Below are 26,967 nucleotides of genomic sequence, written 5' to 3'. Positions count from 1 at the left end.
TAACAACAACGGAGGAAATCTAGGATTATTAGAAATGTTACTTGTTCTGCACATTTAAAATCCACAACAACGTTGAAGACAAAGGAGTTGAATTTTTACATCAAAGCGGTTCCATTCCGAAATTAGGACCTCGATATCTCACGGTAACTCTGCTTTGAGAAATGGGTACAAAGTGTAAAGCTTCACTCAAACCACAGAGATAGGGAGTGTTGTTTCCACACTTCTGTAAAAAATTATTGATCAAGTAGTGAGGGAAATGATTAATAAAATAGCCGCTGGAGGTTGCGGAAAATTGTAGGTTTCAGGAATATTTACTTAGTGGCAACCTCTCTTTCCACGAAAATTAGGGAAGTGTGGACAGTGCTGCTCAAATGCAGATAGATCTTGTCTGTGGTTAAAAATAATGTGGAAAGTAATACAAAAGAAAGTGTCTATAATTGCAGCAACTATCCCTCGCCCAATAGCTGATTGCGATGAAAGGTTTTGAGGAAGAAGCTTAAGTTTAATTACACCATCCCTCGATATTTGTGGTGTGGAGTGCGTGTGTTATTCATTATTACAACAGATATCGGGAGAAAGTGGAAGTTACATGAGTACAATCAGATCTTGCGATCGGTTGTAATCTGCGTAACTAACCCCTGGATCTGAAGCCAAAAGGAAGCGAATCCGCTGCTCAACCAAAACAAACAGCCGGTGGTGCGGTGACTTTTGACGCTTCCACCGGTGCAAAATAAAAAAATATAAACCAGCCCTGACGTTAGCCTCGGGACTGTCGGAAACACGGTGGCAGGGAAATGGGTCACTCGGGGCAGGTTAATCTCCGGCTCCAGCCCCATCGCTCCCCACCCCCCCGCCCTCCCTCCCTGATGGAGAAGCCGAGGCCGAAGCCCTCACCCCCTCCCGGCTGCGGCCCTTCAGATCTGACACCTCGGACCCGCCGCAAACATCGGCCGTTCTCCCCTTCCCTCAGCCCCTGGGGAAACAACATCGCTCCGGCAACTCGCACCCAAGCCGGGCCTAGCACCTTACCTGCCTCCCCTTCACCCAGCGATAACTAACACTGTTGACTGGTTAAAAAACAACAGCCTCCAGCCGTGGCCCCCTTGTGATGTTTTGACTGACGAGCGGTGACGCTACCGAGCGAAGCACAAACACAGACCCCGCCCCCTCCCTCAGTGTGTGTGTGGGGGGGGGGGGCGGCACGCCGCGTGCGCAGCATTGTGGGACTTGCAGTCCCGGCCCCGCCGACCAACCGCCGATCGCCGCGTCATCCGGACTACAGCTCCCAGGGACCCCCTCGAGAATTCGCACACGTCATTCCAGTGGGCCAATCAGACGCCGTTACCAAGGCACTGCTGTCACAACAAACAGCTCGAGCCACACAATGGATCCATGGCAACCAGACAGCGGGAGGGTAAGGGAGTGCAGCGACTAGGGCAAGGGGACAGCTGACTGCATTGGATACAACTAGGATCACCTCCCTGTGGACACTGTTGCATTCCATTATCAAACTGATGATGAGCTGGAGAGATCGGTGATCATTCCCAGAAAGGTGACCGTGTAATGTTACTGTTCCACCTGGAAAGATCCGATCAACCTATTTAAGGGGACCATGAGTCGTTATCCCATTCCAACGTCTGCTCGAAACGTTCAGTTTAAAGACCCAACGTGTGATGATCCGACTCCATCCTTTGCTTCAAAGGTTGAGCCCAAAAATGATCGTATCAATTCATCCCTCGCTCGAAAGGTTCACTTTAAAGACTCGGTGTGTGATAATCTCAAACCACGTTTTGCTTCAAACGTTGAACCCGAGAAGGTTCAGAGTGAAGACTCTATATGTAATGATCTCAATCCATCCTTTGTTCCTAAGATTGAATCTAAAGACCTTTTGTGTGATAATCTTAACTTACCCCAGGCTCAGCAGGTTCAGATGAACGAACTGCGTGATGATTTCAATCCATCATTTACTGTCAAGGTATGTAAAGACAGTGTGTGTAATGATCTCAATTTATCCCTTGCTCAAAAGGATGAGTGTAAAGACTTGGTGCGTGATGATTACAATCAATCTTTTGCTCCAAAAGTTGAGCATAAAAAGGAAACGAGTGATGATGATCCCATCCCTGCCGTTGTTGCAAAGGCAGAGGCCAAGGAGAAGCTGTGGTCTCCCTGTGTGAATCCCGGAAACCCTATCTTTTCCTGCATGGCAAAGATCCCAACATCTTCATATTCCCCAGTTCCGTTCGTTAAACCTCAAAACCCACTTTACAGAACCACCTCTGCGGCATATGGATCCAACCAACCAACTTGTGAAACTGCACCTTCTGTCTTCAAACCATTATCGCAGTCCTTCTCTGCAATACTCCAAAGTGGCGGGATGTACCGTAACCGATCCTTGAATACTGGTTCAGACAGGAACAGAGTGCACGATTTAATTCCATTTTGATTTGATACTCAAAAGAGCAAAGGCAGCATAGCATGGTTCATGAGTCCACATGGTTTTATCATAGCCAACTGGAAGAAATACCATGGTAATATTTGTTGAGTAGTTGGCATAGTGAATAGAACAGTTCATTTTTGTTTATGGGAAATTTTTGGGAGAGAATGTGCAAAACTAGAATTTATGTGCATATATATGGATATGTGTTTATAAATCCTTCATGCAGTATATATTTCTGTATAGAACTTTATTCTTGTGTCAAAATTTCTTTCAGTCATGCTTGATAGGGCAGCAGTCAGAAGAATACAGACAGGCCCAACATCTTAAATGTCAAGAACTAGCAGTCACATACATTTAATATAAAGTCTTACAGAGCCCCTATACTGGATGGTGTTGTTGCACCTTCCATTTGCATTCACTTGGCACTCTACTTCTGCTGGCCAATACAATGCAGGACTCTGAAGAACTGCTCTGTTACATCTGAATTTTAAAAGTGTCCCAGCTCAAAACCATCTCCCCCTCCTAACCATTTAGATAACCCTTCTCTGTGGCAATCATTTAAGAATGATACCTCCCTTCCAAATCACACCCCGCTTTAGGCTCTATTCCCGTTCTTGACTGCTTCTCATTGTTTGTTTAGGTCCCACTCCTCCTTTCCAGTCGTTTAAGCAGAATATATCTCAGCTCTGCCTGACTCCTCTTTCTATTTTGGGTGTATTAGAATTTAAAATACCTCCCGGTTCCAATCTTTGCTCTGCCCTGCTTTCTGATTTCCCCCGTCCCCACTCCCATTTCATTTCTATTCTGTCCCATATCCCTTATGCTTGTAGTTTGGCAAAATAGTTCCAGATTTGACTTCAGTTGTATATTAGCTCCTACCCCGTTCTATGTCAGCCATTTGTTTAGGCACTGCTTTCCAATCTGTGATCATCTATGCTCTGAAATACCATTATTGTTTATATTACTTTAACTTCAAAATACCTCCATGAATTAAAAGACTTTCCAGCCCCATCCTACTATTTAAAGACGCACTGGTCCTACTCCCATTTTGTTGGCCCTGCTCTTGCTGATTAAGTAATACATTAAAATTCTTGCATATATAATGCGCCTCCTAAAAATGTCACACTTACTTCCTGTATCACTTTCCCAATCATACATTGTTGATGACTCCTCTAATAGATAACAGCGTATGATTCAACTATCATTAGCAATGCCATTGGGGATCTGCTAATGAGTAATATTTTAACTTTTAAATGGATTTTATACAAAGTGTCTGTTCATCCTACAACTTTAGTGCTGCACCAATGCTAAAGGTGTAGTCTAAATCCAGGCTCTGTGTCTGGCTGCACTCCAGATAGCAAAATGGTTGTACACAATTCTTTGATGCTGCGTGTACTACAACTCTAGTGCGCTGTCAAAGCAGGTTTCAAAAATGGTGACATTCAGTTAATTTAAATGTTTAGGCAGTGTGCATCATCCTACATGCATTCTAAACATTTGAAGTTCTAACTGTTATGAGAGGACCTCTGCTGATGGCTATAACTTGCATTTGCCAAACTATCTTGTGGGCGGTAGAATTGGAGTTCCAGAAACCAAAAACAGGGTGCACTTGACTTGAAGTAACATTGCAGCTTCTGGTCTGAGACTGATAGCTGTTGTTTAAATACAACTTGACTTTCAATGAAACAAGTAACTTTCCCCTGTCAATTGCAGAATCAAAGTTAAAGGACAGTTTCACTACTGAAGCCAATCACTGGTCCTTTTCTGTTACTGTATTATTGTAAGGGTACTAGGAGGTGGTTATAACAAAAACAGGAAATTTTTATGTGCATTTGTGACTTTTCTCTGGGTGTATTATTTTTCTTAACTTAAAAATGGATTATTTTAAGAAGATGCACTGCTTGAAATGGTTTTTGCATTGGATGCTGAAAGAATAGCATTCTTTCCATTCTGCATGAGGTACTTAAAATAGAGTTGATTATCAACAGTTCTATGTACATGGGATAAACAGTCACCATGCACACCCAAATGTTAGAAACAATACCTGTATTTCTAGGCTATGAATTAATAATGCTGGAATCAAAAAGAAGTCCTAACAGCCAGAATTTATTAGACCATCTGACTTGGAAATATATCACCGTTCCTTCACTGTCACTGGGTCAACATCCTGGAACTCCCTCCCTAACAGCACTATGGGTGTACCTACACCATATGGACTGCAGCGGTTCAAGAAGGCAGCTCATCACCACATCCTCAAGGACAATTAGGGATGGGCAGTAAATGCTGGCCTTGCCACTGATGCTCACATCCCATGAATACATTTTTAAAATGACACTACAGATGGCTATAGACATGCTTTTGTATTTGTAATGGAGCTTGCTGTTCAATAAAATACCTCTGTATTGTTCAATATATTCTCAAAACCAAAATGATTTTTGAGTGTAACAATAGATATACCAGTTAACATTGTCATCAGGTATTTGAGGTTCTGATGCTGATGGGACGACTTCAGGGGAAGCGGGGGGAGGGGGGAAGCCCAACAGATCACTCTGCTCAAGCCTCAGACAGTAAGTGGGGAGCACCTCCCTCAAGGGCCCCATTTCCACATTCCGCTCCCAAAGTCAGCACCCCATGGGTGCTTCCTCACCCCCCCAACGCCCAGCCTCCCACACCCCCCTCTCCCCCCACCACCCCCACATCCCAGCCTCATCTGCCTTCCTCGCCGTAAGAGCCCCTGCACTTACCTGGCCCTGGACTCCAGGACATAGAATCTGGGGAGCATTTGTAGTCCCAGTGCTGGCCGCTGGTGTTTCTGGGACTATAGAGCTGCCGGCCAATCGGATTGACTGGCAGCTCTTGAGGCAGGACTTCCGCCCTAATAAGGGGCTGAAATCCCTGCTCCAGCTAATTAGCGTTCCTCAGGGATGTGTTCCTCACCAACTGTTCAGCTGGCAGGGCCCCATATCCTTTGCATCTGTCTAAAACCTGACTGTTTTAGATTATATTATGCCTGATAAAGTCAGAATGTTCATTGAAAATGTAAATGTATAAAGTCAGAATGTTCATTGTTATCATATACCAACTGTCTCAGAGATGCCAGAATATATTTAAAGAGAAGTATCTGAATTTACATTTATCTAAGATACTGTATAAAACACTGACTTAACTTGTTCTGAGTCATTCAATATAAACCCAATTCAGGTTAGAAAATTTTCATTCAGTTTTATTCAGCTACCAGTACAACATATCATTATGTGAACCACCAATAAAACTTCCCTATTCTGAGGTATCACATTTGACAGACACAATTATGTATTTAACTACAATAAACAAGATAATATCAATTTAGTAACTAAAGCACAACAGTCTAGTATAAGATTACCAAGGTGTAACACGTGCTAGATTCAGTTCATGTTAATATGTTACATTTATAACTAAAATACCACAGTACATATTTTGGGAGTTTTTAAAAAATAAGATGGTATTGATTAACAATAGAACAGTTCTGTCCAAATTTTATTAGGTTCAGAATAAGATCTGATCACCTTAGTCCATCAGCAGTTTAATGTCAATCTTGTGTCTTCCTCTATGGAACTGGGTCTATCTCCAATCTGTGTCGTCAGCAGTTTGTCCTGAATCTCATTCTCTCCTGGCTTGTCAGCAGATTTCTTCTTTTGCTGAGTATTTCTGTGATATTGAAAACATGGGTTACAGTTGGATGCATTCCCTTTCCTCTTTAAATAATAATTTTATTTTTCTCCTTTCTATATTCTCATTAACACCTGTCTTCTACTCCAGATGGGTTATCTAATTTCACTATTCAATCAAAACTTAAGGTTTAAAACATCTTTAAAATACAATAATGGTAGTGTAAACAATACAATGTTCCAATGTATCATTGCAACATTCATTTACATTTGAAGCAAATACACTGTGGTGTTTGACTGAAAGACTCCATTGGTCTCAGCTTCTGCTAGGGCTTTGAAACAATTACCAATATGTGGAAACATTAATGTTTTTGATGAATAATATTCAAATGAAATACAGGAGTGCGAGTACTGCATTATTATCCTGTTTGACTAAAGCCTCCATTATGTTATTCTGGTAGTTACCTCAAAAACTTGTGGGTTTTTTTATTGTTAATTTACAAATGGCAAAGCAGTACTGTTTGGCTGAAATTGCATATGTAGTATTATTGTATCTGAACAGCCAAATTGATATTAGTGCTGTAGAAGGACAATACAAAAGCTTTAACTTTTGTTTGGTCCTAGCATGTATTTAGATAGAGTGTGACGAACTAGTACTCATAGTAAGATTGCATAAAATGCAATTTGCAATAACTCATTCTTCTAGGGTATATTTCTGCTGGTCTCTGAAACTTTCAGCTAGATTTTAAGTTCCCAACTTGCTAGGAGCAAGGGTTCCATCGGGTTTTTAATCCAGCCACTGCATTACATCATTTGGTTTTACAACCAATTAGTATGAACCAGCTTAATGACAACCCAGATGAGTCAATTTCAACTCCAGTACACTCCAAGGGACACTCCAACCATGTAATTTGATGGATTTTGGAGTTGGGAGCACAGCGAAAGGAACTGGCAGAATTGAATCCATAAGTTCAAAGGCTATAATAAATAAAAACAAAAAATGCTGGGAAAACTCAGCAGGTCTGGCAGCATCTGTGGAGAGAGAAACAGAGCTGATGTTTTGAGTTCATATGACTCTTCTCCAGAGTTCAAAGGCTATGCCTTGTTTCAGTGATGCCTTTCTGGGTGTGAAGCTGGAGGCTGTAAGGGCCAACAAAGAGACTCGCTTCCCTATTGACAGGAGGAAGAAGCCTGCCAATGAAACAAAGAAGGTGTGCCTGGAGCTTGCCCATGTGTTCAGCAGCAGGATTGTGATACTAAACTCATGGATTCAATAACATAAGTAGGGCAGGGAATGTGAGTACAATAGCACTTCACCTACATCCTGATGTGTGTATCACCCAAACCCCTCTTTGCTTTCTCAACCATACACCAGCACAGCACTCTTCACACCAAGTTACCTTACAGGTTGTCATGAAGAGATATTAATGTCTAAAATGTTATTGGAAATTATTATTAAATTGGAATTGTAGTAGGGTCTGTGTCTATGTGTGTCTTAATTGGATTAAAGCCAGCTAGTCTGGGTGCTTTGATGTATAGTTGTTTGAGATGTTAATTATATAAACATAAGGAGGAGGTAAGATGTAAATTTGCATTTGTTGAATAAACCATTCAAAAGAATAGATTAAAATCTTGCACCTAGCTGGGAAACGCCATGCAATGTGTTTATATTACTAATAAAATTGGTGGAATGAAAGGATTATTGTTAGGAGAGGTAAAATTAAAAAACCTAGTAATACAATGGAAATTGTACATTCAAAGGAAAAAGTACGTATGAACAGAAAGGAGTTTGTGTGTGTAAGTCAGTGGCATTTAACATCTAACCAGCCTGTAAGCCTGCAACTGTGTCTGCAAAGGAACCAAATTGCAAGGAACCTCATTTTGAATTTGTAAGGTCAAATGTGCTTTGCCTGGTGTTTGTTTAAAGTCTATGGGTTACTGTTGCCTTGGTGAAGATTTACCTGGGAGTGATTAATTTGGGGATTAGTTTAAAAGTTATTATGTTAGTAATTTGTAGATGTGAATGTTGTTGTTAAATTAATAAATGTTTAATTTAGTTTTATATAAAAAACCTTTCCAGGCTCGGTGGTCTTATTCCTGAATTCAGAGCTGCATCTCAAACATACCAATTGAAAATATAGGTTATGACAGTTCAAGTTTCCCTCTGGGATTTAAACAACTCAGCCTTTACCAACTGATGTGTCATAACACAGGTACACCTATCCTTCTTTGCCAATGCACTTGCTCACAACTCCACCTGTCCTGTAGAGCTGCAGGTATGAGAGAAGCAGGCTATTGCTGCTCCTGCTGGTGTTGGTCATCTTAGTCCTCATCTAAGTAAATAAAAGTGATACAACATAAAGGACACCCATGTTAATCTGATAGCTCAGTTCCAAAATGCAGATCAGACATACAAATCTCCCAAGTTGTCAAAGTAATCACCACAGTTGTCAGAGCTACCTCTCAACACAAGTACTGTGAACAAAGTCTTTCACACAAGCAGGCAAGAAAGCAGCTGTGAGGTTTCATTCACACATTTCCCTGCCATGTCCTTAGCCCCCTCAATTGCCGCTGTGTACTCACCTTACTTAGACTGGCAGGTTCCAGGATGCTTGGGACATGCATAGATCCACAGTTAAATTGCAAAGCCATGTTAATAATGCTGTAATTGACCAATTAGCATGTTGGAATTGAAACTCTGCCTCTCCCGCGGGGTTGTTCGCGTGCAGCCTAACATGCTGTGGTGAAATGTGGAAGTTGGTGGGTTGGAGTCAGCTTCCCAATGCACTGTCCATTTCCCTAGTTTTAAACACTACCTGCTCCTACACATTAAAATTCACCCCTTTACTTTAGTGGCTATTACTTTATCACGGGCATCACAACTAAGACTTATTTTGTTTTCATCTTCCACAAAGATACTTTTAGGAATAAGTTACTGAATAGTCATGGTAGTCCAGTTGGAAACTGAACGTGCAGCTTCACTATAATGGGGACAAGGTCCACTGACTCAAATGTGTAACTTCAAATAGCAGTATTTCTTAACTGAACTTAACTTTAGAAGCCATTCTAAAGTCACATGGGTGAGTACATCCACCATTTGGAGTTTTGACTGGAGACTTTCTAGAGCAGGCGAAGATCCTCTTATTATGACGTGGCAGGTGGTGTGTGCCAGGCGGACCAAATCCACAAGGGAAACTTGGCCATGCTATCATAATGGTTTTGCAATTTGTTTTTATTACAAGAAGATTTGTGCACTGAATTCAGAAGTAACGAGTCCAGTAAGACCTTTAGATATTTTAAAAATTAAATTAAAATATTTATTATAAAAAGCAAAGATTTCAAGCATATACATAAGATTACAGTTACTTAATACAATAACAAATCCTAAAATTCTTAATTACTTAATACTATGCAAATCCTAAAATTCTTAATTAACCTAACTCCCAAATATACACCCCTTTAAGACAACAGTCCAAAATAAATTTTAAATTTAAAAAGCAAGCCAGCAAGTTACCACAGCACCCACTCAACAGTCGAATTCCAAAGGCTTTTCTCCAACATTAGTTACTGGACACAGCAGACTTTTGCAAAAATGCTTGGAGACTTCTTCTAGGCTGTTTCACACACTCCTGTTAGATCTTACATTTCCCTTTATATACATTTTTCTCTCTTTAATGTGTAAATTCCATTGTTCCATATGTCTTTCCAAATTTACTTTTCCCATAATATAAAAATCTTTCATGTTGCCAATATGATCTCTTTCTTTGTGGTAAAAATAAACACACTGCTTGGCCTTGCCTACCTTTCCAGTTGTAAGCATTCGACCATCCCTTTGAAATCCAAACAACTCCTTCACTTATCTAAAAATGCAAATTTCCTTCATACCTTATATGCTAAGACTTCATCCATGTTTACTCATTAGCATTTCAAGTACCTTTCTATATCTAACTCCTTATCATAATTTCAAGCTTGCATTCCAGCTGACTCCAATTTAATTAAATCAACAGAACCATCACCACTCATACCCTAAATCTACTTTACAATAAACCATGATAATATTATGAAAATTATTAGTTTTGTGACAACTGTATAAACCACTCTATAATCTGGTAGTGTAACAGGCATATGATTAAATATTCTATTCCCATTATAGCGAAGCCGTATGCTAAATTCCCAACAGGATTATCATAAACCACAAAAGGCCTCTACTCTCCAAAAGAAAGGGGAAATGCAAATGCACCAACAATTAAGACACAACAGCATCTTAGTTAAAGATTCTAGCACCTTTCAGTTCAAACTGATCCCAATTCAGGTTTTCCTCAGGAAATCAAATGCTAGTTTGGATTTAGGCTTTGGATTTACCACTGTCCCTGAATACAATGCCTGTGTCCTAACAAAAGGGTGATACGTAGAAATACATTTTCAGCAAGTCTTTGACATTTCTCACATGGTTTTTAGGGATCTGGAGGTGTTCCTTGAATCACTTGACGTATCTTCTCTGCATCTTCTTGTATTATCTTGTTGCTTGGGTCAATCTTAAGAGCAGCTTCATAATCCTGGAGGCCTGTCAGAGCATAAATAAAAGCATCTACTGAATAAGTCAAAACAGTTGTGATGCGATACTGAGCCACAAAGATCAGGAAGGGTCCAGCTTGAATCCCCAGAATGTACTGGGTTGCATGATCTCAGCCACGGTAGCAGGCTAGGAAGAGGAAAAATTTGTCAGGATTATAGATCATGATCAACAAGCAGTTGCAGATGTTGCACACTTTCTGGGTGATCTTCGATGATAGCAAGTTGAAAGTTGGTTATAGCACACCTCAAAATTGCATCATACACCAACACTGACAGTCACACAAACACCTAAGTCCCATAAATCCATGTTCCCACATGAGTTTGTAAAGGTTTAGATAGACAAGCTATGTTGGGAAAAGGAGAAGTTTTATCTTCTCTCACTCCTGTGACATTGGCCAGAATTTTCTCGTTGGCATGCGTAAAGTGGCGCACGGTGACGTCGGGTGAGCGTCCTGACGTTACCATGCGCTATCGTGATATTTCGATGGGCGGGTGCACGATGATCTCCAATGCGCGCCCGCCATTAAATAACAGGCCACTTAAGACCCTTAAGGCAGCAACTGATGGTGATTTTTCAGAGCCCGCGTGATCTTCAGGTCGTTGCATGGGCGCAATGGGCAGGCCACATTTGTATAAACCTCATCCACGGGTGGGATAAGAGGGGTGAGTGGGGTCGCGAGTGTTATTTGTCAGACATTTAATGCTTAAAGTTACTGATACTTGCCTGTGTGAACAGGAATACTTCAAAACTCTTCACAGCTGCTTGGACAGGAGTAACAGCCTTCAGAACTCTGAGTAAACATCATTTCTGGGGCCTTGCTGGTTTCAGGAAGCCTTCCCTCAGCCTGAGAATGGGAGTTGTGCTAGAGGCACCTCCTCTGAGGAGGAAGGGAGGGCCAGAAACAGGAGGAGGCCAGGAATCCACATTCAGCCTCCAGGAGAGCCACCTTTGGGAGGAGAGGCGCAGGCACAAGGGTCGTAGGGCCATAAGGAATAGCAAGGCGGGAGGGGCTGCATAAGACACCACTATCCTGCTGCCAGGGTATACAGGCGGCGAAGCAGCTACCTCAATATGTCTGAGGTGCAGTGCCGAAGGAGGCTCCATCTCTCAAGGGAGACGGTGACCACCGTCTGTCAGATGCTAGGCCCTGAGATCTGCGCCAACTGTGTGGGTGGGCACCCCATGCCAGTGGCTTTGAAGGTCACGGCTGTCCTCAACTTCTATGCCTCCAGCTCTTTCCAGGGGTTGGTGGGTAATCTTTGCGGAGTCTCTCAATCAGCTGTCCACACTTGTGTCAAGGTGACGGATGCTCTGTTCAGGCGTGCATTGACTTTCATCCACTACCTCTGGAATGAGGCCAGCCAGACAGAGCAAGACAGAGGCTTCACAGCGATTGCTGGCTTCCCCCGCGTCCAGGGTGCAATCAATTGCACACATGTGGCCATCAAGGTGCCAGCGGGTGAGCCCGGTGCCTTCGTCAACAGGAAGGGATTCCATTCCTTGAACGTGCAGATAGTGTGTGATCATAAGATGCAGATTCTTCAAATCTATGCAAGGTACCCAGGCAGCTCCCATGACGCTTACATCCTCAGACACTCCCAGGTGCCGATGCTCTTCAGTGCTCTAGCCCGGCTGGATGGATGGCTGCTGGATGACAAGGGCTATCCCCTCAAAAGGTGGCTCATGACGCCCCTCTGCCATCCAAGAACAGAGGCTGAGCAGCGGTACAATAGGAGCCATGCCTCCACAAGGGCTGTGGCAGAGAGAACCATCGGTCTTCTCAAGATGCGCTTCCAATGCCTGGACCATTCAGGGGGCGCACTCCAATACCCTCCAGATCATGTGTCACTGATAGTGGTTGCATGCTGTGCTCTCCACAATCTGGCGCTGGAAAGGGGGGATGCAGTGGAGGAAGAAAATGGAGACGCAGTTGCTCCAGCTGCACACAATGAGTCCAGTAGTGATTCCGAGGATGAGCATGCACAGGAGAATGCTGAGGGGGTAGATGCTGACCTGGGCATCCTCCAGGGAGGCTTTAATCCAACAAACCTTAAACTAGACCTCCAACACAAGCCAGAGCTGCAGGCTCCATACTCAATACCTGAGTGCAAAATCTGCCTGGGTAGGAACATTAAGTGCCTTGTCAATAAAGCCCAATGTCAAACAAGTCCCTCATAACATCATAGGTTCCTGTCCACCTGCAGAAGTAAGGGATCACCCTGAGCCATGCTTACATATCAAAATTTAATGATTTAACAAAATGAGGCACAAAAACAAATAATTGCAAAGGTGTTACACATCACACCAAGTGGTCATCAACTAATAGCAGGGCAACATAACATCACCAATGAGAAACCGGGAGTGTGCCTAAAGTGCCTTAAGCTTACATTTCCGGGTGCTACGTCTAGGTGCTCCTCCCTCGCTGGCACTTGCAACTGAGACAGCCTGCTCACTGTGCTGTCCTGTTGGCCTCGATGACCTTGGCAGGAGTCCTCTGGCCTGTGGAGCCTTCGATGACCCTGCCTGGGAGGGAGTGGCCAGTTTCACAGCTGGCATCTCCCCAATCACTGCAGCATCATCGGATCCCATAGTCACTGGCAGAGGGGTGGAGAAGCTGCTGCTTTCATCTGCAGCACCCTGAGAGGAGCCCACAGAGACAGGCAGCTCCTGCGCCGGCGTGAGGTCGCTTTGGACCTCCTTGCTCACCATTGATGGATGGGCACCGAGCTGGGATACTTGGTGCCCAAACCATCTCCCAAACTGGCACTGACTAGCTGAGGTCAATGTCGCTGTGAGGGCTTGCAGGTCCGAGCGCAACCCCAGGAGGCCCTGATTGTTCTCCTGGAAGATCCTCTCCACGAGAGTTGCCACTCTCTCCATGGAGGAAGCATAACGCTCGGCCATGAGGCTCATTGCATCGGTGATGCTCCGCGTGGACTCCTCCAGCATGGGCACCATGCCACACATTGCCTCTTGTATCTCTGCCAGATCCTCCCGCCTACCCTGCTGCACTTCCGGCGTCTGCTGCCTCACGGACGACTCTAGAGGCACATCATCAGCATCCGACCGAGCATGTGCTTGGTCCCCAGCAGTCCTCCGACTGCCGACGCCATGGGCACTCTGTCTCCACCTGCACCTCAAGCGAGTGTGAAGTGCCCTCACCGCTGTGCCCCGGGATACTAGCCAATGATCTAATTCCCACCGAGGTGCTAGTATCTGCGCTGGTGCCTGTCTGGCAGAAATGGTGTGACGCTGGTGAGTCCAATTGTTCAGGGCCCTCAGGTGTGAGAGGTGGCCCATCTGCCTCCTCCTCCTCCCGGCCCTGCTCCGATGATGCTGAAAGGAAGAACAAGGACATTTGATCAGTTAAAGTGGAGACAACATCAATGTACATGCCTGTTCCCCGGATCAGTATGCGCTCATCCTTCTATAGTCAATGGTCAACCCATGTTGCAAGCTTCAATCACTGAACATTCAACAGTGCCATGGCTGCTGGGACACACATGGTGGCCTCAGTGCTCGGCAATCTTACCTCCCCGTGGCACTCCAGCCTCACTGCCACCGGTGGACCTGGGTGCATGGCGCCTCTCCATATTCATCACTTCCTGCTCGTATCTGGTGATGATGGCCAACAGGGCCTGGCCTCCGCCAGTCCGCATCCGCTTGGCGGCACTGTGTGTGGTCTTCTCCTGAAAAGGAGAGACGAGCATTGATTAGTCCACCGTGTACCTGTATTCCCATCGCATCCCTGCCACCCCAACCAGAGTGGGACATTGCAGGGCTCCAGTGATTTGTCACCCTGCAGCTGCCGCACACTCATACCAAGAAGCCAGGGCTGACCCCCCTTTTCCACATGCTGCCTCCATCGCATTTGGCACCACACGGTCTAACCTTGCAAAGCAACAAGGAGCAAGCACGTGGAACGCCAAGGGCAGCAGATGGATGGGTTCCCCGCCACCTGGAAGCTCCCCTCCCAGCATGTCAGCATCCTGACTTTGATATGTTTCGCAGTTCCCGCACTGCGCCTAGGTGCAGATCCTTGAGATTGCTCCTAAAACAGTACTCTGGGTGTCAGTGTCATACATGCTGCGGGTGCAGAACCCATCTCAGCACTACCCTCTCAGGGTGAACTAGGCACGGGCAATATCCCACCCAGCGAGGGAACATGCCATGAATGATTCAATGCTGTAACTGCACTCAGAGTTGGGGTTGGGGTTGGGGGGTGGGGGGGTATTTGGGGGGAGTTAAGTGACCTCTGCCAATATGGTACTCACCCTTTCCGAGTGCAAGAGGTTGTTGAATCGCTTGTGGCACTGGTCCCATGTGCGTCGCACCATGTCATGGGAGCTGACTATGCCTGCCACCTTCTCCCAGGCACGTTTGGTCAGGTGAGTCTCTGCCTCCCATTCCTTGGAACGAGGACCTCCCGCTGTGCTGCCACCTCCTCCAGGAGGGCAGCTAGGCACTCATCAGAAAACCGAGGGGCACACTGTCCCGCTGCACTACCCTCCTGCTTGGCCTGCTCTCGAGCAGCGCTCTGGGGAGCCTTTTTACTGGCCATAATGAACAGCCTTTGCAAGGCTGCCAGCACTCTATTTGAACAGGCTGCTGGGTCGCCATTGGACCCGATGGTCATTACACTCCCCCACCTGCCGCCCACCCACTCCCACTATCCTCGGGAGCTGCGCTTCATGCTGGCCTTAATTGGCTCACCCATGTAAAATGGCAGTGTGGAGCCGATCGCAGGTGGCGATCGGCTCCGTGCCCACCCGCGCCCACTCCCCAATTCTCCCCATTGGGTTTATAAAGCATGAGCTTAAAGAGAGAGATTGTGTGAGAAAGATAGATAGAGACAGGGATGGACAGAGAGAAACAGAAGGAAAAGACTATGTGCTATTGTCTTGCTGACTGCAGTTACTATTTATGAAGAAACGTATTCGGTTCTCTACATGACAATGCTTGAAATGTGTTCTGAATAACGTAAAGGCTTTGTTAACTAGTACCTTACATGGGTCTTCACAAATTACAGTACTAATTTCCAGAAGGAGTAAGCAGGAAAAAGCTGGAAAAGGGAAAACTGGTGTAGCCAAGTGTTAACTCCAACATTTGCGAATTATATGTTTCCACAATTTCTGTGTACTTAATTACTAAAAAGTCCTTACCCTCCACATATAGTTCCAGTTCACAAAATGCTGCACCTCTTCTAATATGGGCCTTCAGTCTGCTATTTGCATTGTCTGTAACAGCAGGAGTTAACAAATCAAGTGCCTAAAGGAAAGAATAAACATGTTACTTAAACAAATAAAAAGGTATAATACAAAAGTGCTAGATTCCCTTTAATGTTTCAAAAACCAAATGTATAAATTTTCTAAGGGTGGGATGTAATTTCAAGCTTCATGTACCAGCCTAGCAATCACTGCTCCCCCAATTCAACCCACAGATTAAAATAGCAGATCAGGCCCCAGTGACATCACTAGAATTTAATCCATGTGTTTAAAGAGAACTCTGTCATTTTGGCTTAGATGCTCTTGCCATCTTTAATTTAGTGAGTTGCACTGGCACAAATGAGGGAAAGAGTTGGTCGCCTGTGTATCCTCTGAGTCAAGAGGTGATGTGTTCCACAAAAGAGAAGATATAAGAAATGGGACAAATAATCAAACAGCAAAGTGTACCAACCTCAATAATAAAGGTACTATTTCATATTGTTCTGTAACAGATGGAAGTTTATGGATTGCCTTCATTTTTGTGACTGACCCTTATTCAAAAACTGAGTTGACACAGGTAGGTGCCCCAATGTAAAAATAAACTAAACTATGGTTAATTTTTAATAATCATAAATAAAAACAGAAAATGCTGGAAAAAAAAACTGTCCACAGATGCTACCAGACCTGCTGAGTGTTTCCAGCATTTTCTGTTTTTATTCCAGATTTCCAGCATCCGCAGTATTTTGCTTTTATCGATGGTCAATTTTTGCCTTAATCAATTAATTAGTGTTAACTAATTAATCTGAATGTGAACTAACCTTGGAGGAGTCTTCAATGGCTTTGTGTAAATTTCTTAGTTTAAGGTGGCTTGCAGCCCGGTTCAGATACAAGACTGGAAGTTTATTATTCAATTGTATTCCCAGGTTATAGGCATTAATAGCTGCAAGATAATCTCCTGATGCAAACAGCTTACTGAAAAAGGAAAATAATATTTGAACAACTATAATAACCTGATTTAAAGTTTATTATACAGAAGCTAATCAGACCTTCACAGGCTAGCAAAGTGCTAACTGCCATAAATCAAGATCTCTCACTACGGTTAGTCATTGTTTAGGAGTCAACATCATGTGATAGGTTCCAGAATGTCTTTCAGAGGATACATTTAATAAGCAAATCATTGCACTGTTTTCCAAGCGCCATATCTTTATGTAAGAGACCAGGCAGTCACTGTTAATAAACTATTTGAACATGTTCTTCCATCACCTAACATCCACTCATGCATCCTTTTCCAAAGACAATTAGACTAATTGTACCTGGAAAAACTCAGCAGGTCTGGCAGCATGTTTTGGATTTCCAGCATCCGCAGTAGTTTTTTGTTTTTAGACTAATTGTAGTACTGTACCCAAATTCTGAATGGAAAATTAGTTCCAACCACCTGGATAGCAGATAAAAAGGAAAATATTTTTTACAGATCACAGAAGGAACCTGTAAAAAGGCTGGAATTTAATCATAAGGGATTTCAATTAAGCAGATTGAAAAAATGACACAAGAAAAGCTGAAGAGCAGTATATGTTTTGAGTAATTCAGGACTGATTCCTTGAGCAGTTTGTACTACTACAAACATTTCAGAAACAAAAGAAATATTTCTGAATCAGAGTGCTGTGCAATCAAGCCCTATTCCAGAGTCTTGAGCACTAAATCTAGGCTGACACAGCAGTGCAGTCCTGAGGAGTGCTGCATTGTTGGAGGTGCCTACACGACATGGACTGTGGCTATTCAAGAAGGGGGCTCATCAACACTTTCTCAAGGGCAATTAAGGATAGGCAATGAATACTGGCCTAGCCAACAAAGCTCACATTCTGTGAAAAGAATAAGTTTATAAAAAATGTTGGCTTGGAAGAGGACATTGCTGTTGGTCTGCCTTTCTTGCCACTGGATTTGGAAGATCTTACGAAGGAACTTCGTGGTACTTCGGTGGTACTTCTCCAGTACTTTGAGGTGCCTGCGGAAGGTTGTCCAAGACTCTAAATCATATAGGAGCATGGGGATCACTGCTGCCTGGTAAACCATGACCTTAATCTTGGGCTTGAGATCCTGGTCATCGAAAACTCATTTCCAAAGGTCAAGCTGGCACATTGGAGGCAATGATAAATTTCATTGTCTATGTCTGCCTTTGTCGTGTGGAGGCTCCCCAGATATGGAAATGGTCCACATTGTCCAGGATCTCACCACTGATCTTTATCAATGGTGAGGGAAGTATTGTGCTGGTTGGAAAAGGACTTGAGTTTTCTGGGTATTCAGTGAAAGGCCGATCTTCTCATACACTTCAGAGAAGAAGTCGACAATGATCTGGAGCTCAATTTTTGAGTAAGTGCACACACGAACATCATCTACATAATGGAGCTCAATGACTAATGTTGGAGTGATTTTGATTTTGGAATTGAAGGTGGCAATAGGTTGAATAGTTTCCCATGCAGTATTGCAGTGGGGAGAATGGAGAAGAGGTTACTGTGATGACACAGCCTTGTTTGATCTGTGGTGGTTCCATTGTCGAGGATCATAGCTTCTGTGTCATCAAGGAACTGGTGGAAGATGGCGACAAATTTCAGAGGGCAGCCAAGTTTAGAGGAGGATACTCAATAAGCCTTCACTGTTGACAGAGTCAAGGCTTTTGTGAGCTCAAAAGCAGTTGGTGCTGTTCCTTGCATTTTACTGATGAGATATTGAGGTGTGAAAAGTTCTTTTAAAATTAAAATTAATGATTTAAAATGTCAAAACTTACTTCCCTTTATCTTTCAGCCAGTCTGGATTTTTTTCCTCTTCTTTCAGGTCTTTAAGATCAGGGATATTTGCATTTTTAGCTCGTCTAGCTTCTGCCTGTTTTCTTAACCACTGTAAACCATTGAAGAACCTTAGTTCACATGCGGTATGACAGAGAAGATATCTTAAATTTCCAAAGTAAGATCATTGTACAGAACTGCTTTATAAACCCAGCATGTATATTCTAAAAATTCTGAAACAAAACTGTAAGCAGTCATTTAATAGTACAGAACTTGAGTATTGCTGAAAAAAGAGACATGCAAGCTATGCTTTTCATCTTGCACTCATCAGGATAGCTCGCAAGAAATTACCCAACTGTAATGGGGGAACAACAATTTATACTGCATGAGAAGAGAGTGCTGATTGGTTGGCAAGTGGACTCTGATTGGGGAGGCGTTGCCATGGAGAAATGCAGCAGCTTTGTTCAAATTCAAAACAGGCAGGTTGACTGTAATTGGTCAAAGCATTGCCCTGGGGAATTCATCAAGTAATGACTGTTCCCTAAGCTTTTATTTAGATGAAAAAGTGCAAAGTTTGCACATGTTCCTTTTGTCTGCAAAGGACAGCACTGTGTGTGTGTGTGTGTGTGTGTGTGTGTGAATATATATAGCTTCTAGCATGCGTAAGTGAGCCAAACTGCAAGCCCAACTGGCAATCTTAAATTGGTTTTCAGTGTAATTCTTAGCACAATCAGGATTGTTTAACAGGTGTTGTCCACTCACAGAATCACATCTAATGTTGGACAATTTGAGTTTTGCGAGCACAGGCTAATTGGGTACAGTCAGTACTTTGTCTGTTAAGAACAGCTGAAGGGACATGCTGTTTGATACGATCTGCCAGTCATTGGGATGTATGGCCTTTTTACCTGGCATCACATCACTGGATAGCTCACTTGTGTGATAGGTAGAACATCTTTTTGGCTTGACAGCAGCATCCTTTTAGTGGGCCCAAGCCATTTGCTCACCGTGCAAGCTTGATGCCAAAATAGTGCGCATCAAAGCCATCCTGCGGGATAATGGCTACCCTGATCAGATCATCACTTGCTGTATATCACGCATGAATGGACCCAAGGCCGCCACTTTTGGCCCTGAAGAGTGCCTAGTCTCCCTCAGATTACCCCGGAAGGGTGAGGTGTCTCATAAATTTGAGCAATGGGTAAAGCTAGCCATTGCATGCTGTTACTATGCAGTAGCAATGCAAGTGATATTCTCCACTAACAAGATGTTGCTGTCAAGCCAAAAAAATGTTCTGCCTATCACACAAAGGTGCAATGTAGTACAAGAATTTCAGTGCCAGTGTGATGCCAGGTATATAGGCCATACATCCCAAAGATTGGCCTGGACCGAATCAAACAGCATGCTCCTTCAGCTGCTTGCAACAGGCAAAGTACAGAACACACCCTGCCAGCCCGTGCTAGCAAAACTCAAAACATAGTGTCCAACATTAGATGTGATTCTGTGAATGTACAACACCTGTTAAACAATCTTGATTGTGCTAAGAACTACACTGAAAACCAATTTAAGATTGTCAGTCAGGTTCGCAGTGTGGCTCACTTACGCATGCGAGAAGCCACACACATTCACACACAGGGCCCTGTCATTTGCAAACTGAAGGAACAAATACACACTTTGCACCTTGTTCATCTAAACAAAAGCTTAGGGAATATCATTCACTGGTTCATTCCCCAGGGCAATGCCTTGACCAGAGTCGACTGGCCCAGTTTGAATTTGAACAAAGCCGAATACCTAACTGCTCCATGCTGCATTCTCCAAGGCAACATTTCAAACAATCAGAGTCCATGTGCCAACCAATTAGCACTCTCTTCTCATGAAGTATAAATTGTTGTTCTCCCATTACAACTGGATAATTCCTTGTGAGCTACCCTGATGGATACAAGACGGAAAGCTTAGATATCATGTCTCTTTTTTCAGAAAAACCTGTAAGTAACATTTTAAGTGTAAAGTTTTATTGCATCCTAGGTTTTCTCTCATAATATATGCATGACAAAAGCACAGGACTAAATGAAACCAAAAAGCACATATAGCAACCGGCACATCGACCAGCAGAACCACAGAGAATCACATTCAGGATTCCTCACACAGTGAGTTCCAGAATTTACTTGGACCACCGATTGATGAAAAGTGAGACATGAAATGAATCAGAGAAAAGTCTGAGTGTAAGTTTAATCATGGCACTCCTGCACACCTCCTCCAAGCCATAACAAACTAGCACTGGCAGAGTCCCAAAAACAATCTGCCTATTCATGCTGCGGATGGGGAAGTGTGTGTAAGTGCATAAGTATCTACAAAGGGGAGAAAAAGGTAACCAAATTGTAAAAGAATCAATCAGAAACAGTATTAATTCCCAACTCCCAATCAGAGATGCTTCATTTTCTTCTACCTATTCTTTTCTTCTCCAAACAACAGGCTTTACAAAAAATCAATAAGAAACAACCATGATCTCCTTTCAATTTATTCAATTTGAAATTCATCTCCAGGTTGATATTTTAACCAATTACATGAGCTGCCAAATCAACAGAATTAACAAGGTATAAATAACAATATCTCAGTTAATTATGGCATGTGTTTGAAGAAACGTATTCATTTTAACAAAATCCTTACCTCTTCTTCCTCAGCAACAAGAGATTCTCTTAATGCAGTAGGAAAAACTCGTGGCGTGAAGTGTATCTGAATGTTGCCAGCTGAACGAGGAGCTGGGATGATTTTCTCCTTGGAGTTTTCAGCAAATATATTGCCAGTTGTACCTGCAATTAATCCATGGTTAGAATCTAACTATTAAATACTTTCCTGTATAAAAATGACTACACGTTTTGTTTGCAGAGATAGAACTAAAATATGAGAAAAAGGAAACTTATTGTGATATGATCTCTACTTGTTATAGATGTATCAGGAAATAACTGACTCCTGTGTTGAAGGCACAGAACAAGGAACTTCAACCCATAGAACCTATCTATTGTCAAGTAGAATGCTGAAAAATGAGAGTTAGTGCTAATCCATCTTAACTAACTTTACTTAAACAGAAGATATTGGAGCTGATGATGTGGTCGTGTCAAGGTGGCACTGGGACTACTGTGTACCAAACATATCCTACACCTGTAGGCCACAAGGTTGACTAATCCCAATAATGCAAGGTCAGCCAATTTTCATATTTGGATGTCACACCTGGCATATTACGTCTGCTTGATGTGACGCAACAAGTTTGTGGGCATAGTACTTATGGTGCCAGAGCTCTTAAAGATTGTTGGTTATCCTTAAAAAACTAATTCTTTTTCATTCAAAATATGTTCTGGACAGAATTAGCTCTTTCAGTGAGCAGGCTTTGTAGGTCCTACAATGAAAGGTGCCTCTTGTTGGAGGAGAGCACCACTCTTCTGTGTCATGGGTGGAGGTGATAAACACTGCTTGAGCCAGTGAGAAATTTTTTTTTTTGGGCTACACAAGATCAACAGCGTAAGTACACTAATGTAATGATATCTTAATAGATTATATTGCCAGGATTTGTTATTGTTGTTCACTGTAAACTTGGTCTACCACCATAAAGGGAGAAGTCATGGAAATTTGCAAACCCTGATCTTAGTATACGAACAGGGATGTTCATTTTCTTTTGAGTCACTGGGCCCTGTTGTTATAACACAGAGCTGCCCATGTTGGATATTAAATGGGTCAAGTATAAAGCACTATGCCAACAAGGTTTCTTACAGCTGCAAGTTCACACACACCACAAGGTTGCTATTGTCCTGGGCATGTCGGTAAAACCCATCTTCTCGCAAATCGTCTTTCCTTTGTTGAAGTCAGTTGCTAAGAAAAACAGCAATGCAACTTAAACAACGACCTGACTGAAAGAAATAGGCATTCTTAGAAGCACCTGTTTTATACATACAGCAAGTAATGTCATAAAATAAAGATGTTCTTGGGATTGACTACTGATTACTCATTTAATTACAATTAGCATGCCCCACACATCCCATCAAATTCAATGTTCAGTCATGCAGGGAAGCATAAAACAGAAGTTACCCCATCCCTCCACCTTCTCCCACTACCAGGAAATCAGGAGACAGTCATGCTGGCTCTACCTGTAAACATTCTGTCAATCTAGATACATCGTTCCATATAGCAGGGGCTATCCTAAACTTTCTTGGTCAAGAATGAGTTAGAGCATAGGAGAGGGGGAACCCAAAGTAAGGGAGAAAAATTACTATAGAATGATAAATCTGAAATCCATCTGGTCTAATGTCATAAACTGCATCTTTTATTAATATTCTTATGACTTGCATGAATACTATTTTAATTTTTTTTTTGCTGATTTTGTTCCTCTCTGGAAGGGAGAGACTTCACATTCATTTGTCAGGTTAGGAATGTGAGATTGCTTCGGAATTGAATCATGGATTTGAAATAGGTTTACCTCCTTTAACAGAATGCTTGTCTGGAGTTCGAGAGGCAAAATTCTGTATTTTGTTTTCTTCCTTCCTCATCCTCCTCCTTTTCTCTGCCTCAATCTTCTGCCTTGCAATCTTTAGTTCCTCCTTTCTCTTTAGTTCCTCATTTCTCTTTAGTTCCTCTTCCTCATGCTTCCGCTGCTTCCACTGTTCCAACTCTTCAGTGGCTTTTCTTCGCTCTTGCTCTTTCATCTCTTCGATCTGTTTTCTGTTATCTTCCTCTATCTGTACAGTTTTAGTGTAAGTTTATCAATCTTAACCATGTGTGTCATGTTTCTACCAAATTTCCATAGCTTCTAACCTTCTCTTGAACTAAAACACACATTCATCAAAGTTTCATCTGGGAACTTTATATATCCAAATATACCTTAGCTTCACAGTGAAGTTTAGGAGCACTTTAAGATTGGTCTACATCTCTAATGAGGCACGTTGCAATGTTAGTGGAGAAAGCAGAGGTGAAAATTACATTGGTACTTTGTGTAATGCTGGTAACTAGCATAGAAAATCAAAATCCAACTGTGTCGGCAAGCATAGTTCAGATATAGAGAAATGAAGATAGCTTTATACAGTGGAAGCTATTGGAGCATGGCAAATATTGTGTGGAGGAGAGAAGAAATGATAATCTGTTCAGATTCAGAGTGGAGGTTGTGATTGTCGAGATAAAAATAGTGGAATTTCCTCCCCACGATGCCACTACACCACTGTCCCGATCATAAATGAATCCATCTCATCATTGCTCTAGTATTCATTTTTGGTAGGTTTGCTGAAGTAATTTAATACAACAACCTTATAGTACAAATATGAGAGAAGCCTCATAATGATTAAGTGGATTATCTATGCAATTTTACATTCTTTTAATTCATGAGATTGAACTAGTATTTCCCATGACCATCACTCAGTTTTAAATTTATAACTTGTAGTGTTGTCACGTGACAGGAAAAGAATGTCACAGGAAATGCATGAAATCTGTATATGTGAGAATGGCCTTGTTTTACTGAAATTATTAAATTACTATACTACTACACATATGACCATCTTGAACTGCATTTTTAAGTCTTTAATAACTTAGCTTTGTTGCACATAATGGTTTGAATTTTATGACAATGAATGGTTTTATACCAAATTACTCTGTCAGTAACTTAATTTTAAACAGATAATCTTGTGCACAAGAAGAAAAATTAAATATTTAACAGTTCTTACAACAATTACCTTCATCATCTTTTCCAATGAGTACTTCTTATTTTCTCGTTTTTTAATTGCTTTTTCTTCTGCAGCTTTTTGTGCCTTCTCTTGAGCGGCAAGTATTGCACTCTCCCTCTTCTTTTGCAACGTTTCCTTACTAACTATCAAAGAAAAGTCAATGAGATTGTATGATGCAAAGACAAAACTAATTTTGCCATGACTACAAGATTTAAAGTAATTGTCATGAACAGCGTTGTGAGCGCATTTCAGTCAAATTTTCATCTCTTGGAATCAACATAAAGCAAAAATCTCTAACACTTTCCTCACCTTCAACTATTGTAAGTTGCTCCCACATTCCTGATTCTTTCTTACGCAAGGCGAAGATGATAACACCATTGCCAACTTTAGCTGAGCTTTTTGGCTCATCGATAGAAGCAAATAGCACCACCTCAAACAGAAATGGAGGAAAGTTCACCTGTTAAAATAATCCATTTAGAATCAAAATTTGGAGTGAAATGTAGATTTGCAATTCCAAACTATACAAAGTGAATTAATTCTTTAGTTTAACAAAAACTAAAAACATGAATGTATTTTGGGTACCAATATGTCTGCAATTTCATTAAATTATTTGTTGATGGATAATATTTTAAGGGTTCCCCCGCTGCCACATTCATGTGTGACTTTAATAGATACAATACATTCAAATGTTGGCCCACAATCTACAACCATGAACATTCAAACTGTTGAACATCTTAGATCTTTTAACAGTATAAAGATATTGTCACAGTAATGGTATTATTGTATCAACTGCCTTGTGGATCAGTAACAGACTCTAATCTTACAAAATGGCCAATTTTGGGCCGCACCAGACTAGAATGATGCCTGTATGAAACCCACAGATGGAGGATAGTTTTTTTATGCCATAAAGAATGCAGTGGCAGCAGGGCAAGCAGCATTTTCAGGGTATATTTAAGTTGGCATACATATTGATGATGCATCACTAGTTTCACTGTTTTCATCTTTAAAATGTTCCTAAAACATGACTTCCTTATCTTGGCTGTAAAATCAGGAGGAGATTCAAACAAAGGTTGCGAACCTCTACAAAGGAGAGTGAATCATTCTGTCGGTTCTGGTGTACTTTCTAGTGCCCCGCTTAAAAAAATCAGCATTAATAGGGATATGTGTATATTATCTGGAGATGAGGAGAGAGTTCTTTCTGCTGAAAAAGGAAGTGGATTCTGCTGCCCTTTTCCACCAGCCTACATATCTTAAAGGGAGACATCAGCGCTGCTATTTATGTATTTTTGTCATCATACTTTTGTCTACTACATCTCAAAGTGCCACATACTATAATTGACAGATATTGAACGAGATTGTACTTTGTGTTATGCAACGTACTTTATGAATGAAGTATAACTTTTGAAAAATAGTGAACGAAGGCTATCCAGTGGATAGCATATATTTAGACTTTCAGAAAGCCTTTGATACGAATTCACATTTGAAACTTTGAACCACTTCAGATGCACAAAATAAAATTGTTAGTAATAGAAGAAACTGTTAGCCTACACTTTGCTGACATTGTTATGTAAGACCATAGACCAATGGCAGATGTACAGACAGCCCCTCACCTCAGCTTTAAATTATTACAAACAAGGAACACAAGCCGACCCCTCACCTTTAAATAATCCTCTGTGCAGAAGATATCCGCTTTCCCGGCCTTCACCCCCTTCAGTGGCACCGTTATAAACAACTGAGTTTCAGTCTGATCCCAGGTGTAATCTCTGACCAGCAGCGGCATATTTACCGGCGGGTGGGCGGCCGGCCGTTGCTAAGGGACGCGCACCCAGTTGCTGGGGTCAGTCCTTCCGGGTGACAGCGACTTTACTTCCGGCGCAAAGCTGGGGCGCTACAATGGCTCAGACATCACTGGGGTTCAGACATCTCTGGAGCTCAGTGCTTCTATGTTCCAGATCATCCATCCAGTTCAGGACTCCTTGAAAAAGAGATGTAAAGTTTATAGAGTCTATGCCAACAGGATGGGTTCAATTTGGTGCTGATGAAACATAGAAACTAGGAGCAGGAGTAGGCCATTTGGCCCTTTGAGCCTGCTCCGCCATTCATTATGAACATGGCTGATCATCCAACTCAATAGCCTGCTCCTGCTTTCTCCCCATACCCTTTGATCCCTTTCGCCCCAACAGCTATATCTAACTCCTTGAAAACATACAATGTTTTGGTCTCAACTACTTTCTGTGCTAACGAATTCCACAGGCTCACCACTCTGTGGGTGAAGAAATTTCTCCTTATCTCAGTTCCAAATGGTCTACCCCATATCCTCAGACTGTGACCCCTGGTTCTGGACTCCCCCACCATTGGGAACTCCTTCCTCCATCTACCCTGTCTAGTCCTGTTAGAATTTTATAGGTTTCTATGAGATCCCCCCTCATTCTTCTGAACTTCAGTGAATATAATCCTAATCGACTCAATATCTCCTCATACGTCAGTCCCGCCATCCCAGGAATCAGTCTGGTAAACCTTCGCTGCACTCCCTCTATAGCAAGAACATCCTTCCTCAGATAAGGAGTCTAAATTTGCACACAATATTCCAGGTGTGGTCTCACCAAGGCCCTGTACAATTGCAGCAA

General features: G+C 42.4%; 2 protein-coding genes across 7 annotated transcripts in view; both read right to left on the bottom strand.

The window, feature by feature from the left end:
* ccpg1 (cell cycle progression 1) overlaps positions 1–1,181 on the bottom strand; it is a 47,996-nt gene extending 46,815 nt beyond the window's left edge. For all 5 annotated transcript variants that reach the window (XM_078530347.1, XM_078530349.1, XM_078530348.1 and 2 more), the window contains exon 1: positions 1,030–1,181. The gene's annotated coding sequence lies outside the window, so the exon portion shown is untranslated. The remainder of the gene's footprint in view (positions 1–1,029) is intronic.
* Positions 1,182–5,635: 4,454 nt separating this feature from the next.
* On the bottom strand, positions 5,636–26,166 carry dnaaf4 (dynein axonemal assembly factor 4). 2 transcript variants are annotated; one of them, XM_078530346.1, is made up of 10 exons: positions 25,998–26,166; positions 24,650–24,797; positions 24,350–24,483; positions 23,107–23,365; positions 21,306–21,448; positions 18,647–18,756; positions 16,683–16,836; positions 15,823–15,928; positions 10,532–10,648; positions 5,636–6,124 (listed from the first exon to the last, which is right to left on the bottom strand). In XM_078530346.1, the coding sequence occupies exons 1-9, from the start codon at positions 26,118–26,120 to the stop codon at positions 10,539–10,541; spliced, it is 1,287 nt and encodes a 428-aa protein (XP_078386472.1). In that variant the 5' UTR covers positions 26,121–26,166; the 3' UTR covers positions 5,636–6,124; positions 10,532–10,538. The 2 variants fall into 2 exon arrangements, with proteins under 2 accessions (XP_078386472.1, XP_078386471.1); XM_078530345.1 differs by lacking the exon at positions 5,636–6,124 and having other exon boundaries at positions 10,409–10,648.
* Between the last annotated feature and the right edge of the window lie 801 nt (positions 26,167–26,967).

The sequence above is a fragment of the Cetorhinus maximus genome, chromosome 26 (assembly GCF_964194155.1).
Source record: "Cetorhinus maximus chromosome 26, sCetMax3.hap1.1, whole genome shotgun sequence".
NCBI lineage: Eukaryota > Metazoa > Chordata > Chondrichthyes > Lamniformes > Cetorhinidae > Cetorhinus > Cetorhinus maximus.
The sequence above is the reverse complement of the archived record's forward strand: the minus strand, read 5'-3'. Positions and strand labels throughout refer to the sequence as shown.

Coding starts and splice junctions, on each gene's coding strand:
- dnaaf4 (XM_078530346.1), bottom strand. CDS start 26,120: ATGCCGCTGCTGGTCAGAGATTACACCTGGGATCAGACTGAAACTCAG. Junction 24,798..25,997: donor GCACAGAGGATTATTTAAAG/GTGAGGGGTCGG, acceptor TTATTTTAACAG/GTGAACTTTCCTCCATTTCT. Junction 24,484..24,649: donor GCAACTTACAATAGTTGAAG/GTGAGGAAAGTG, acceptor TTTCTTTGATAG/TTAGTAAGGAAACGTTGCAA.